Below are 13930 nucleotides of genomic sequence, written 5' to 3'. Positions count from 1 at the left end.
ATATGGTTCCAAGACGCATGTTAAAAATGCCGTAGATCATTAAAAATCAAAACATGGTTTGATCGTCGTTACAAAGTATTATTGCCATTTGTGCAATCAAATATCCGAAGAACGTACCAGAGCCAAAAGACACCATGCTGTGTGTGACGAGGCACCTAGTGATGACAGCACTGGCGATGAAAGTATTTCCATACAGCAATCAGAAATTGCAGGAGAGGATCTCATCCTTCCCTATCCTTGCGGAAACTGCAGATGTCCACTGTGCCGTTGGTATACAACGGTCCAAGGCACAGTTGCAGCGCAGTCTATTGAACACCATATAGCGCACGAACACGGTTTGTCCACTAAAAGGAAATGGAAATGCAGAGCGTGCAACGTCATACTAGAAGGGCATGCCATGAGAGAGCACTATAAAGTACATAGAATCCCACAACAAACCACACCTAATTCATCAATATCCTCTACTAACCCATTGCTCTCAACAAACTTACCGCATTCACCCATCCTCTCTCTTGCGTCCATCAGAAATTCCTTAATTTCCAGTAGTTCAACCCCGTCAACTACACAAAAATCTAGGGCTTCCCACCAGATATCAACACCAATCATCCTTAACCTAGAGCCCAATCTCCAGTCCCCTACACCATTGCGTATTCCAACACCTAATCCGAACCAAATACACCTTAGTTATCCAGCTTCCACTTCTAGCTCAAGTCGAAACACTTCCTTTTTCTCCCTTTTATCATCTCCTAGCCAACTTGTGAACTCAGTATCTACCGTCGACGTAGCGGGAACAGAAGACGAGTTTAGGGGGTTGTGGGATTCAAGGATAGAAATGTGCACCTCCTTGCAGGGTCTTGATTCCCTCCTCAGTGAATGCACAGTTGAGTGGCTTAGGCTTTCAACGAAACCGGAAGACACAATCTCCACACCAAGAAGACCAACAACATCAACAGAGAGGACAAGAAGCCATCGCAACCAAAATCGACAACAACAAAAAATAAGGCGTTCAGGAAGAAAGGCAGCAGAGGAAAAAGGCAAACTTCAACGCCTCTACTCATTCTATCCTCGCAGAGCAGTAAGGAAAATATTAGAAGAGGAATCCATTGGCTACACGGGAACCAAGGATTTGGTTGCTGCTTTCCTCGAATCAACCTACTCCCAAACACCACCATCAACTAACCAGATTGACTGCGCCAGAGCACATTTCGACAGATGTGAATGGAAGAATCCAACATCTGAAGAGCTCACTATTCTTTCCTCACCTCTAAGTTCAGAAGAAATCAAGCATAGACTCGGCAAAGCTTGCAACACCGCGCCTGGACGAGATGGCTTGGAATATCGGCACCTTCGTGCACTGGACACAAGCGGTCATCTCCTAGCTTCCATCTACCGCGCGGTATGGACTTATGGGATTTCAGCTCGCTGGAAGACCTCGAGGACCGTTCCGATATACAAGAAAGGTGACTCCTCAGATTATGGGATTTTTCGGCCAATATCCCTTCTTCCGACAATGTACAAGATCTTCTCAGGAATTTTGTCCTCAAGAATAATGTCAACTGCGACGAAGCTAGGATGGATTTCGTCAGAGCAGAAAGGGTTTCTACCAGGTGTTCGAGGCATCCAGGAACACACACATCTCCTTCACACTGTTATCGAACAGGCGAAACAGTCCAAGCGGGAGATGGTGATTGCCTGGTTGGACCTCTCTAATGCTTTTGGATCCATTCTTAACACAATTTTAAATTGTCTATTTCAGAGTCTACCAATACCAGCTGAGCTTCGTCGCATCCTAAGCGACATCTACTAAAACAACATCATGGAGTTTGCTGTTGGGCAAGATTCCGTGCAGATTCATCCAACGGCTGGTGTTGTGTTGTGGTGGTGCAGTGACTTTACCGATGAATGTGTTTTTTTACCGCTCCCGAAAAATCAACAAGCTTCAACTATTTTCTCTTCCTCTAGCCATTTCTAAGTTTTCATTTCTTTTCCCCTTACTTTGTAGGTATTTCAAAGTAATATTTCCTTTATTTTTCAAATAAAGTTAGTATTTTTTTGAATCCAGTGGATTCCTGTTCTTATTCCAAACCTTATTACACTTCTTGATATACTCTATTACTTACACTATTTGTTTCTCTCTCCAATCTACTTCTTCCTCCCCCTTATTACTCTTTTACATACACAAATTCACAATAATATTATTTTCACCATTAAAAGTGGAAATAGTATTATAATCCTTTTCAGCTTTCCTTATTTCTGTTACATCTTCACATCTTTGCACACACAAAAAACAAAACAAACAAAAAAAAATTACCTTTTTGCACAATTGTAAATTTACATTTCCTTCATTTCACACTTTATCACAACTACAATCATCAGCACAGTTTTTCACGTATCTCTAAAATTCGAAAAAATCAAAAAACAAAAAAGCACATTATTTTTTTTCAGTAAATTTACACCCAAAATTGAAATAAAAAGGGAAAGAACCCTGTTTTTCAGCTTTAGGGATGTTGATTTTGTGCAACTAGAAATTGAGATACATAGGTGGTTTATGAAATTAGGAATTATCGACGACCAACTCACTGTCATAGACCTCCATTACCACACAAAAAATGTAGTAGCAAAATTCAAGTACCAAAATCAGTTTGAAAGTTTCTTTAAGCGCCATTCCCAAGGAATACCTTTTAAGGAACAAGGAAAAATTCATATTATCCCTATATTTATGCCTGGAAGTCCTTGGAAAAAAATCCAAATTAAATACGTTCCGGACGAAATGGATACAAATCTTTTTAAAAAGGTTTTGGAACCTTATGGGAAAATTAAGAAGGTTGAATATGAGACTCCAGCTTTAAACCTCCTCAAAACAAAAAGGGAAAAACTTACAATTGAGATGGTTGTAACAAAAAACATTCCATCTTTCATAACAATTATGGAAAATAGATTTGCTGTGTCCTATCCAGGGCAAATTAAAACATGTGCCAGATGTGATTCGGAGAACCACGAAGCCAGACACTGTGACACTGGAAGAAAATCCTACAGTCAAGCAGTGGGAGGCAGCCCTGCAATCACACTGGCAATTGAAACTTTGAAAGAAATTGTAAATGAGACTGAAACAAGTGTCATAAAAAAACCTTTCAAAGAAGATCCAGAAACAGAAAATTCGATTAAAACTTCAGAATCAGAGATAGAAGAAGAGCGACACAAAAAGAAAAGGGAAAGAAAAGGGTCAGAGGATTCTGATAAAATAAAAAAAGATGATAAATTAAAAAGATCGAAGAAGAGAATAAAAGAAAGAAAATGATCAAGAATTTCATTCTGATATCCCTCCGGACATTGCAGGAGAAGAAAAAGATCCAAGCAACCAAAATACTAATTTTACACCAATACTTTAAAGCCTTTTTAATACATCATTTAAATTAATATGATAAAAATTCTAACACTTAACATAAATGGGATTAAAGATAGAAGCAAACAAGATTTTTTAAATAAATTTTTAATCCAATATAACCCAGACTTCCTATCCTTACAAGAAACTAACATTAGTAACCTTAAGGAGCTTCATAGTGCTTATGTTGCAATAGTAAATAACAACATCGAAAACAAAAGGTCTGGAACAATAATTATATACAAAAAGGGAATAGAGGTAATTAAAATAGAAAAAGAAGAATCAGGAAGAATAATCAGAGCACAATTTAAAAATATTACCATCGTAAACATTTACGCCCCAACACAAAATGAAGCAGCAGCAAACACACATTTATTCTTCCTCCACACCTTACCAAAATTTTTGAAAGCAAATGATGAGAACACAATAATATTAGGAGATTTTAACTGTATTATAGATGCAAGAGACAGGGAAGGAACTAAGAAGAAAATTAACCACCAGCTAAAAAATTTGATTCAAAAATTGAAGTATGAAGATGCCTTTAGAATAATTAACCCAGATACAACCTCATATACTTTTATCAGTCCTAATGGAAAATCCAGGATAGACAGAATATATATATTTTCAAAATACTAGGGTAAAATTAAAAATTGTACCCATGTTAATTTCGCATTGAGCGACCACGCAGCCGTATTGTTAGACCTAGAAGAATCTGGTTGTAAACCACTTAAAGGCAATAAAATATGGAAACTCAATACCAGTATACTTTATAACCCAGACTTTTCGGAAAAATTAGAAAAATTCATTTTATCAGCAAAACTGAAAGTGAAAGAATATAAAACTATAGTAGATTGGTGGGAGTGTGAAATTAAAGAAAATTTAAAAATGTTATGTCAAAAATATTGCAGGATAAAAACTAATGAAAAGAATTCAATGGAAAAATTTTATAACAAATGCCTGGATCAATCCAAAAAAGAAATAGATAACGGCAAGAAAAATATGGAAGAATATTATTTCTTCAAAGATAAATTAAGAGATATTCATAAGACTGGGGAAGAAGGAAAACAAATACGAGGAAAATTGAAATACTCTGTCAATAACGAGCTCTGCACAGTAGCGAATTTAATCAGAGAAAAAGTTAACGGGGAATGTAGAACAATTGATAAATTGGAAAGCAATGGAGTAGTAAACACAGATGTTCAAAAAGTAATACACGAATTTTATGAAAAATTATACTCACTAGAAACCCACAACCAAGACAGAGTCATAGAGAGGATGGTTCGCGAGCTATGGGAGAATTTCCCATAAGCCGTTGAGGCGACTTTTTTGGAGGCTGGGGACAGTCACGTGATATTTGTCTCCTCCTCTCTTGCCTGTGAAAGTGCTGCCGCCTAAGAAGAAAATGCATGAACTATCATGTATCGCCATTTTCAGTTAGCAACCGTTATTACCATGCTACCATGGTACTGTGAGCGAAATTTTGATTTCGAAATTTAAAGGTTGTTTTAAAACATGGTGAATTCTTGTTTCATTTGTGGAAAAATTCCAGAAGACAAAGAAAATGGCGTGCGGAGCTTCAAAGCAGGGAAAAAAGTGCTTGAATGGCAAGAAGTGATTTCAAAGAACGGACTAACGCAGTGGTCAAGACTGTGCACTCGTCATTTTGACCCTGGAGACATAGTGAAAGGGAAAACGATCCAAAATATATTTTATCCCAATCAAGTGTGGAAGTTGCAGATTGGAGCCATTCCCAAGCACTGTTTAGGTATGTATTGAACAAGTTATGGTTTACCAATATTATGCACTAAGTAACTGATAATTTTTACTTGAAGTAGGTATTACACAGCCAGCACCTGCTGTTCGTAAGCCTTTAGTTGCTAAGAATATTGCTTCCATCATCATTTCAAACAAAGAGAATAAACCAGCTTGCAGAGGGAAAGCAACGCAACAAAAACATGCAGGATTATCACCATCAAGCAACACCAGTACTATTTCTGCCACTACATCAGATGTCATTTTCACTGGTGGTAAGTTTTGTCGAAGCTTTCCAAAACAAAAGATTCTTACTTAATAATATTATGATATTAATATAAAGATCTCTTTGATGGAATGCAAGATTCAATGACACAAGCAACGTCAATAAGTGGGTCAACAAAAAATAATAGCCACTTGTTGGATATTCGTGCTTGTCAGGAAATTAATCAGCAGTCAGCTTCTATGGTATTGCCGAATCCTGTTGTAGCCGTGGTAACTACATCAGCTGTGACTTGTGATGGGGGTAACTTTTATTTCACAGACTTCTTAAAATTCACTTTGATCTAAAATAATACCTGATTGTAATATAGGGCTAAGGGATGATTGGCAACATCCAACAACGGAAGCAACCTCAGCTATTTGCTTACCATTGCATAATAGTCCAAAGGTGAATGCCCGTGATACATCTGATTATTCTGATGTTCAATCTGATGTTACTACATCAGCTGTGACTTGTGATGGGGGTAACTTTTATTTCACAGACTTCTTAAAATTCACTTTGATTTAAAATAATACCTGAATTGAAATATAGGGCTAAGAGATGATTGGCAACGTCCCACAACGGAAGCAACCTCAGCTATTTGCTTACCATTGCATAATAGTCCAAAGGTGAATGCCCGTGATACATCTGATTATTCTGATGTTCAATCTGATGTTACTACATCAGCTGTGACTTGTGATGGGGGTAACTTTTATTTCACAGACTTCTAAAATTTGACTTTGATCTAAAATAATACCTGATTGTAATATAGGGCTAAGGGATGATTGGCAACATCCAACAACGGAAGTAACCTCAGCTATTTGCTTATCATTGCATAATAGTTCAAAGGTGAATGCCCGTGATACATCTGATGTTCAACAATTCAACATCGTTGCTTCTGTCGACCGGAATCCAATTGAACCCCATTTTTCTCGCCCAAGCAAACTCGGGAGTTTTTGCCAAGCAGATGAATGTAAAAAAAAACAAGCCATACTGGAGAAAATGGTGCACTTCGAGAGGAAACGTGCTAACCGTTATCTAGAGCAGCTTAAAAGAAGTCATAGGAAGTAAAAAACTGGGCATTAAAGATATACTCGACTATCACACAAAATGCAGGTAAACGCTACATCTAAGATTCGACACTTGTCATGCAAAACGATAATCTATTTTTATTAACTTTTTCGCAGATGCTTGCTGACATCGTTACGGATTGCAAAGGAAAAATTGAACAATTAACGGAGAACCAGCTTGAGGCGAAAATTAAAAACCTTAGCGTCACGGTACCGGTCTCACTTAATAGTAATTCCAACCCAGAAAAGTTCTAATGATAAGTTTTCTAATGGTATGAAACTAGTATGGGTAAATTGAACCCTTTCAGGATTGCCTCACCTAGCTATCCCATGACACAAAGGCTAACGACACTGGAACGCATTTGACTTGTTTGAAGAAACTTAACTTTACGACACTTGATTTTTCATTTTTCACATTTCCCAACCATTTGTTAATCATTTCTGATTATGTATTACCATTTTTAAAAACTACACGATTTCTGTCGATCACAATGATACAATCCTGTCTTACTTGAAATTCTTTGACAGCCACTTTAATTGTAAACCAAAAAGTACATATTGTAAGTGTTTTTTTTCTTGTCTTTTTCAGAAAAAGAACGTGATAAAAACGTTCATTGCACATGGATCTGCAATGATCAAGCAAACTAAGGGGAGAAGTTACGGGATGCGGTATGAAGCTGCTTTTCTCATGGACTGTTTGTTACTAAAGATGAAGAGTAACTCTTGCTACAAACATTTGAGAGACAACGAAATCCTTCCGCTACCATCTCCTTCTACGATCAGACGCTACATTAGTTCTACCGACTGCCGTTTCGGATTTAACGAACTTGCTTTGCAGAGCATTAAGGAGTCTCTAGCTAGTTTGCCAGCACATGATCGGTGGGGTTGTTTAATGTGGGATGAAATCAGTTTGAAGAAGGATCTTACGTGGGATTCACACAAACTAGAGTGGGACGGGATAGTAAATTTTGGTGACGAATTTGACAACAAACTTAAATTTGGCATTGCTGATCACGCCCTTGTTTTTATGTTTAGACCATATAAACAAAACTGGGTGCAAGCTTTTGCTTGCTTTGCTTCTAAAGGAAATGCTTCGGGTATTATGCTCCATGACTTAATAATAAAAGCGCTTTGCGTTTTATTTGCAAATAACGCCTTAGTGAAGAACTGTGTCAGTGATGGTTGTCAAACTAACAAAACAGCGCTTACTTTGCTACAAAAACATGGACCATCACCAGAGAGCCACTACTTCAAACATCCACTCGATTGTAATACGACAATCTACTTATTCTTTGATGCCCCACATCTAATGAAATGCGTTAGAAACAATATTTTGAAACACAAAATAGTGCAGGTACTTCATTTTAGATTATTTTTAACTACTTTTGAATGTTATCTTACCAGCTAACTTGTAGTTTGCAGGAGCAGTGGCCGACTTCAGATTCTACGATCATTTATATGAAACGGAAAAAAACCTCGGACTCAAAAATGCATTTCGTTTAACGGAACGCCACATTCGACCGGATAATTGGGATAAAATGAACGTTCCCAAAGCCGTTCAGCTACTATCCAACCACGTTGCTATGGCCATTAACCACTATCGTAGACTACCAAAAACCTCTGCCTTATTTATGGGTTGGTATTTCGCTACAAAACTTAATTTTTCTCCTTCATTCTACATTTCTTTAATTTTTGAAGGTTCCGAAACAACAGAAAAGATGACTAAACTGCTTAATGACGTCTTTGACGTTTTTAACGGAAGATGCATTAAAGAAGGAATTAACTTCAACAACTGGGGCAAAAAAAAAAATATTCTCGATGCCATGATGCATGTTCTCAACGTAACGTTTCGGCTGTTCAGCGAAAAGGAGAAATATCCGAATTTACCAAGCAAAATGTTCACGTCGCGAACGACACTACTGTCTTTCATGATGAATGTTCGCAGCACTATAGCCTTGACTGAAGAGTGTCTTAATGCTGGATACATAACAGTACTTTCGGGAAAGTGGAATCAGGACCCAATTGAAGTAAGCGCAAATTTTCTAATTCCATTTAACAAAATTTTTCATTTTTTTTGGGGGTTTTTTGACAGCGGTTTTTCGGTATTGTCCGTTCATTCGACAATCATCCAACCTGTCACTCTTGGCTCCAAATTTTCCGCATCTTGTCACTCTACAATCCAGTAAAGACTGTTTTAAAAAACGCCAACATCGACAATCAAGATGACAGGTTGCGTATTCTAGTCTCTTACAAAACCTGCCTAATCAACAAATTTCACAAGTGCGAGAGCACATCGAAAGAGGTAAAAGAATCGTTAAAAGACAAGCTTCTGAAAGAGCTTGCCGTTCGATATGTCGATAATTTACCAAAGGATGTAAATTCAGATTTAACAAATGATGAACTCGTGTATGATTTATGTGGGTATTTGCTTAAAACGAGATCTTCTGTTCTCGATTGCCCTAATTGCAAATCACTGTTGCAAACCAGTGAAATGGAGCTGCCTGCTAACTTTGCCGCAGCCGACTACACTCTTGCACGCACTCATGGTGGATTAAAACTTGCAAGTGTTGCTATGTTTAGAACTTTTCGTGTAGTAGAAAACGTTGTTATAGAGCATTTTAAAAGTGCTAGTCACATCTATGTCCGTGACAGTTACCAAGAATGTATTTCAAAAATCAGCTTATGTAACGTGATGCCCGTTTCTTGTGAAGATCATCTGGACACACTGCCTTTTCTTATTATGGAATACCTACAGATACGTTTTCATTTCGAGTCAAAACGTTTAAGAAATATTGAATTATCCAAATCTCGCATTAATGTTCATGCCTACTCTAAACTTGCCAAAGTATCATAACTCATAAGTCAAATGTTTCAAAATATGTGATAAGTAAGTGCCTAAAATCACCTCAATTTTTCGTCCAAAAGTCAATGTTACCCAAATTCAGATACCAAAAACTTAGATAAAATTTATAATTTATGCTTATAAATTGCCTATTTCAAACTTGCCAAAATTTTCACCAATAAAATACCAAACAAAAATTTAATGTTCATTTGTTTTTCAAACTAACCAGCGGGTTGTACTAATAAATGCTTTTTAAAATAACCATTATTTAAAGGTTAAAAAAGAAATATCGAAATATATTCAACTTGTTATTGTACAAGCGGTATACAACATATGGGATTGTGTTTAGGTATAGCGCAAAGCTTTCAAACCTCATTGGTTCGTGCAAGTCATGTGTGAAATAAGCCCCGCCTTTATCCGCTAGGTGGCAGTAGCGTCAGAGGCAAAAAAGTGACACAGCAGCTTATGGGAAATTTTCCCATAGCTAGCGAACCATCCTCTCTATGACTCTGACCAAGAACAAAGAAAAGTAATTTTAGAAAATATCAACTCAGTTTTAAGTAAAGAAATAAACGACGAACTCTTAAGAGAAATTTCAGAAGAGGAAGTTTTTAATGCAATAAATACACTCCAGGAAGATAAATCCCCGGGAATAGATGGGTTACCTATTGAATTTTACAAGAAGACTTGGCCTATTTTAAGGCCGGAAATAACAAATATGTACAAATTTATTTTAAAATCGCAAAATCTTAGCAAAACACAGTCAACTGGAATCATAACTCTTTTACACAAAGGAGGCAGCAGAAACATACATGGTAACTGGAGACCAATTACCCTTTTATGTTCTGACTATAAAATCCTAGCAAAAATTTTAACAATAAGACTTAAAAATATTTTACCCAATATCATCAGTGAGGAACAAACCGGCGGAATAAAACAAAGAGATATAACCCAGAATTTAATAGCTTATAGAAATATAATTGAACATTTCTCAACACAAGAAGAATTTGAGAAAAAAAGAGGGAAAGAATTTTATTGTGGAAATAAAACAAAAGGTATATCAATTGTAAGCCTTGATTTTGAAAAAGCTTATGACATGGTTGATAGGACGTTTTTATATGAGGTTTTGGACAAGTTAGGTTTTGATAAAATTTTTATCAATCATTTAAGAATTTTATACGAGAACTCAGTTAGCAAAGTTTTTATCAATAAAACATTTGGAAGAGACATTTATTTAAAAAGAGGAGTAAGACAAGGTTGTCCATTAGCGATGTATTTGTATATAATTTTTATTGAGCCTTTTTTAAAAATAATAAAAAAACAAATTCAAACTATAACAATATCCCAATCAACGTATCACATTAGCGCTTTTGTGGATGATGTTTCAGTTTTTATTGGAAATACACAAGACCTCGTAAAACTAGAACAATGCATTGAATTATTTGAAAAAGCAACAAATTCAAAAGTAAATAGAGCAAAATCACACCTTTTAAAATTAGGATCTTCCAGAGATGATTATCAAGGATCAGTCACTTGGATTAATTCAGTAGAATCTATTAAATTGCTAGGAATTCATTGGCATAAAAAATTTTTTTTAAACAATTGACCAAAACTGTATCAGCATAATTGGTAAAATAAAACAAAGTATACAAACCACCTTTAACAGGATACTTACAATTCAACAAAAAGTTATTTTTTTCAATAGTTTTATTATTCCAAAATTTTCACATTTGGCCAAAATTTTACCTATACCAAAAGAATATGCAGAAAAAATTCAGCAAATAAGCCACAGTTTAATATGGAGGCATCAACTAGAAAGTATAGCAAAAGCTGAGCTCTACTTAACTAAACAAGAAGGAGGATTAAATCTCATTAATGCTAGCGTAAAGTATAATTCTTTATTTTTAAAAAATATTTTAAAAAATCTAACTGAAACAAAAACTACGGAAAATGGTAAAGTTATAGAATATTGGGTTAGTTTAAGGTTAAGAAAAATTTTCCCGGTACACTCAGGCCCAAATTGTGAAAAACTTCCCTTATTTTTATTGCAATCAATAGAATCTATAAAACTATTTTTAAAAAAGCTGAACATAACCAAAGAAATTACAACCAAAGATATTTATGATAATCTAATTTTGGAAAAACAAAAAGACCCTAAAATTACTACAAAGTTTCTGAATATTAATTTTAAACCTAGTTTTAAAGCCACAACAAAACCATTTTTATCTCCGCAGCTAAAAGAACATATGTTTTTACAAATATATAACGTCCTACCAACAAAAGACAGATTAATCAAAGGCAAACAAGACATAGACCCAAAATGTGATCAGTGTAATGAGTCAGAAAATATAAATCATTTATTCAATTGTAAAGTGACAATCCCTGCGGTGAAGATTATTACAAGAAGAATTTCCACAATATACCAAAACACTTTTACTCCGACGATACAACAAATTTATTTATTTGACTTCCCCGACAAACCTAAGAAAAGCCAAAACCAAGCAATTTTTTTAGCTGCAAATCTCAGTTTAATTATGTGGAAAAAAAGAAAGAAACAAAATTTTGTTTACCATTTTGTAAACTCCCTTAAAAACTCGGAAAATGAAATAAGGAAACAACCAGATTTTGGAAAATGGTTTTAATAAAAAAAATAATATTAAGGGAATTAAACATTTTATAATTTAGCTAGTAATAGAGAAAAAGAAATATTGCCATCTAGTGTCGTAAAAGCTAACCCATTCTTTCAAGAAAAAAAAAAAAAAGTACCTAGAAAGGTGACCGCTTGGGAATACCGGATGCTGTTGGCATCAATCCTTTTTTAACCAGCAAGAGTTTCGAAAATGAATCAAAGTTTTAGTTAAAACCATCTCGTGGTGAATTTTGATACTTTATTAAACGCCATCTAGGGGTGAATTTTGATATTTTATCTCGTACACACTGATAGCTATTTTTTAAACACCAACAAGGGAAGTGTAGAGTAGTTCATTACCAGCAGTGACTTTACCGATGAATGTGAATTTCTATTTCATAGAAAAATAGTGGCTCAACGAACACGATGGTTACCAGTCCAATATCCTTAATTATAGAAATAAATCGTCCAAAAAAAAAAAAAAAAAGTTAAGCTACGTCGGGTCCCGTTAGTACTTGGATGGGTGACCGCTTGGGAATACGGGATGCTGTTGGCATTTCTTTTTTCAATTTAGTCAGATTTTAACATGACCAACACTATATATTTATGATCCTTAATGTGATTGTGTGGAAACGTTAACGTGTGTTGAAACGATGTAATTCAGCCGTGATCGTCTAGTGGTTAGGACCCTACGTTGTGTGGTCTAATAGCGTATAACCGTAGTAACCCAGGTTCGAATCCTGGTCACGGCATTTCAAAGCTAGTAGAAAAGCACAATGAGATAGCAACTGAGTAATTTTCGTTCAGTTGTTGTAGGTTTTTACTGATATTATGGTTAAAATAAGTAAACGGGAAGGGGTTCAGCAAATTTGACCTGTAAACTGAAACAATTCCTGTGGGTTCACTTGAGCTGGCGAAATGCATCGTAATTTGCATGAATTTTACTACTCAACGGTGTTGTATGGCAACATGTGAAATATTCGTAAAATGAACTATATTCTTTATAGGTATGTGAGTGTAAAACTGAAAGCAGCAAAATGATTAGTTTAATCGAAAAGCAGTACCTTGCCTGATGTTTTTGGTGTCAACGTCCGTGCGGAATCGACAAGAAAAAGGTTCAAGTAGTAGGGCTCTCTCATGTGAAATTTAGCTTTGCACAGTGGCAATATCATACCCAATGAGGGTCTCCCGAGGTGTGATTATTGCTAGTTGAAAACTTTAACCAATACCCCGCCACGATGAAGTGAAACATTCTTTGTTGTCGGCAATTTTTTACAGCTCCAGCAAGAGCAGATTCTCTTAAAGAACGTTAACACTGTGTTCGGTTATTGTTTACTGTTGTCTGCTTGATCAACCTTTAGTAAGCGATTGGTTAATCAATCCCACATATATCAAAGGTTGGGAAACCTGAATTTCTGTCTATAGAATCGTGTTTGTTCAACTTAGCGGATGGATCCCCCCCCACCCTATACAACAAAGAAAAAAAACTAAAGGACTTGCAGAATAAATAGGTTTCGTCACCTTTCCCAATTCAGCTTACCCACCCCGTTTGCCTTAGACTTCGTTTATGTTTCACTCAGCTTAAGTTAACTCAGTTGAAAATCAAAAGAGGAAACTATTTTTACATGATCTTTATACAGCATGAAGGTTTTTAGTGACTATTTAAAATCTAACAGAAAATAGTCGTCGAATTACGGTTGAATATGTCTGTTTATTGCCGTGACTTTACCAAAGGGGTATGAAGTTGGGAAATGAAGAAAGACCAACTGATTTCAGTTGTTAATCACTCTGGTCTCTAATTAATACCCGGATAAATCTCGCTGTGCTCTTCTTTTCTGTCGTTTTAATTGTTTTCAGCATCTTTAACTATTTCTTCCAGCGTTTTAATGGCTAGTGTTACAGCGGGACTACTTCCCAATGCTTGGTTGTACGTTCCTTTTCGTTTTCTTTGATCTGTCCCATATAAGTAACTGCAAATCTAATCCCCATAATG

General features: G+C 35.9%; 1 protein-coding gene and 1 non-coding gene across 5 annotated transcripts; both read left to right on the top strand.

The window, feature by feature from the left end:
* Nucleotides 1–4766: 4766 nt before the first annotated feature.
* On the top strand, nt 4767–6982 carry LOC123472343. 4 transcript variants are annotated; one of them, XR_006646765.1, is made up of 8 exons: nt 4767–5147; nt 5218–5409; nt 5499–5660; nt 5728–5880; nt 5949–6101; nt 6169–6512; nt 6584–6676; nt 6751–6982. XR_006646765.1 is itself a non-coding variant. In XM_045173734.1 (7 exons), the coding sequence occupies exons 1-6, from the start codon at nt 4895–4897 to the stop codon at nt 6465–6467; spliced, it is 1233 nt and encodes a 410-aa protein (XP_045029669.1). In that variant the 5' UTR covers nt 4770–4894; the 3' UTR covers nt 6468–6512; nt 6584–6726. The 4 variants fall into 4 exon arrangements, 1 of the variants encoding a protein (XP_045029669.1); XR_006646764.1 differs by having other exon boundaries at nt 4770–5147; nt 5478–5660; nt 6751–6981; XR_006646766.1 differs by lacking the exon at nt 5728–5880 and having other exon boundaries at nt 4770–5147; nt 5478–5660; nt 6751–6981.
* Nucleotides 6983–13085: 6103 nt separating this feature from the next.
* Nucleotides 13086–13227, top strand: LOC123472923. The gene has a single exon (XR_006647385.1). It is a non-coding gene; the product is annotated as a U4 spliceosomal RNA (small nuclear RNA).
* The last annotated feature ends 703 nt before the right edge of the window (nt 13228–13930 follow it).

Source organism: Daphnia magna, linkage group LG5 (genome assembly GCF_020631705.1).
Source record: "Daphnia magna isolate NIES linkage group LG5, ASM2063170v1.1, whole genome shotgun sequence".
NCBI lineage: Eukaryota > Metazoa > Arthropoda > Branchiopoda > Diplostraca > Daphniidae > Daphnia > Daphnia magna.
This window is presented reverse-complemented; position numbering and strand designations above follow the sequence as displayed.

Bases quoted from the DNA above. Each gene is read 5' to 3' on its own strand.
- LOC123472343 (XM_045173734.1), top strand. From the start codon at position 4,895: ATGGTGAATTCTTGTTTCATTTGTGGAAAAATTCCAGAAGACAAAGAA. The intron at 5,148-5,217 runs GTATGTATTGAA...TACTTGAAGTAG, and splicing joins CATTCCCAAGCACTGTTTAG to GTATTACACAGCCAGCACCT. The intron at 5,881-5,948 runs GTAACTTTTATT...ATTGAAATATAG, and splicing joins AGCTGTGACTTGTGATGGGG to GGCTAAGAGATGATTGGCAA.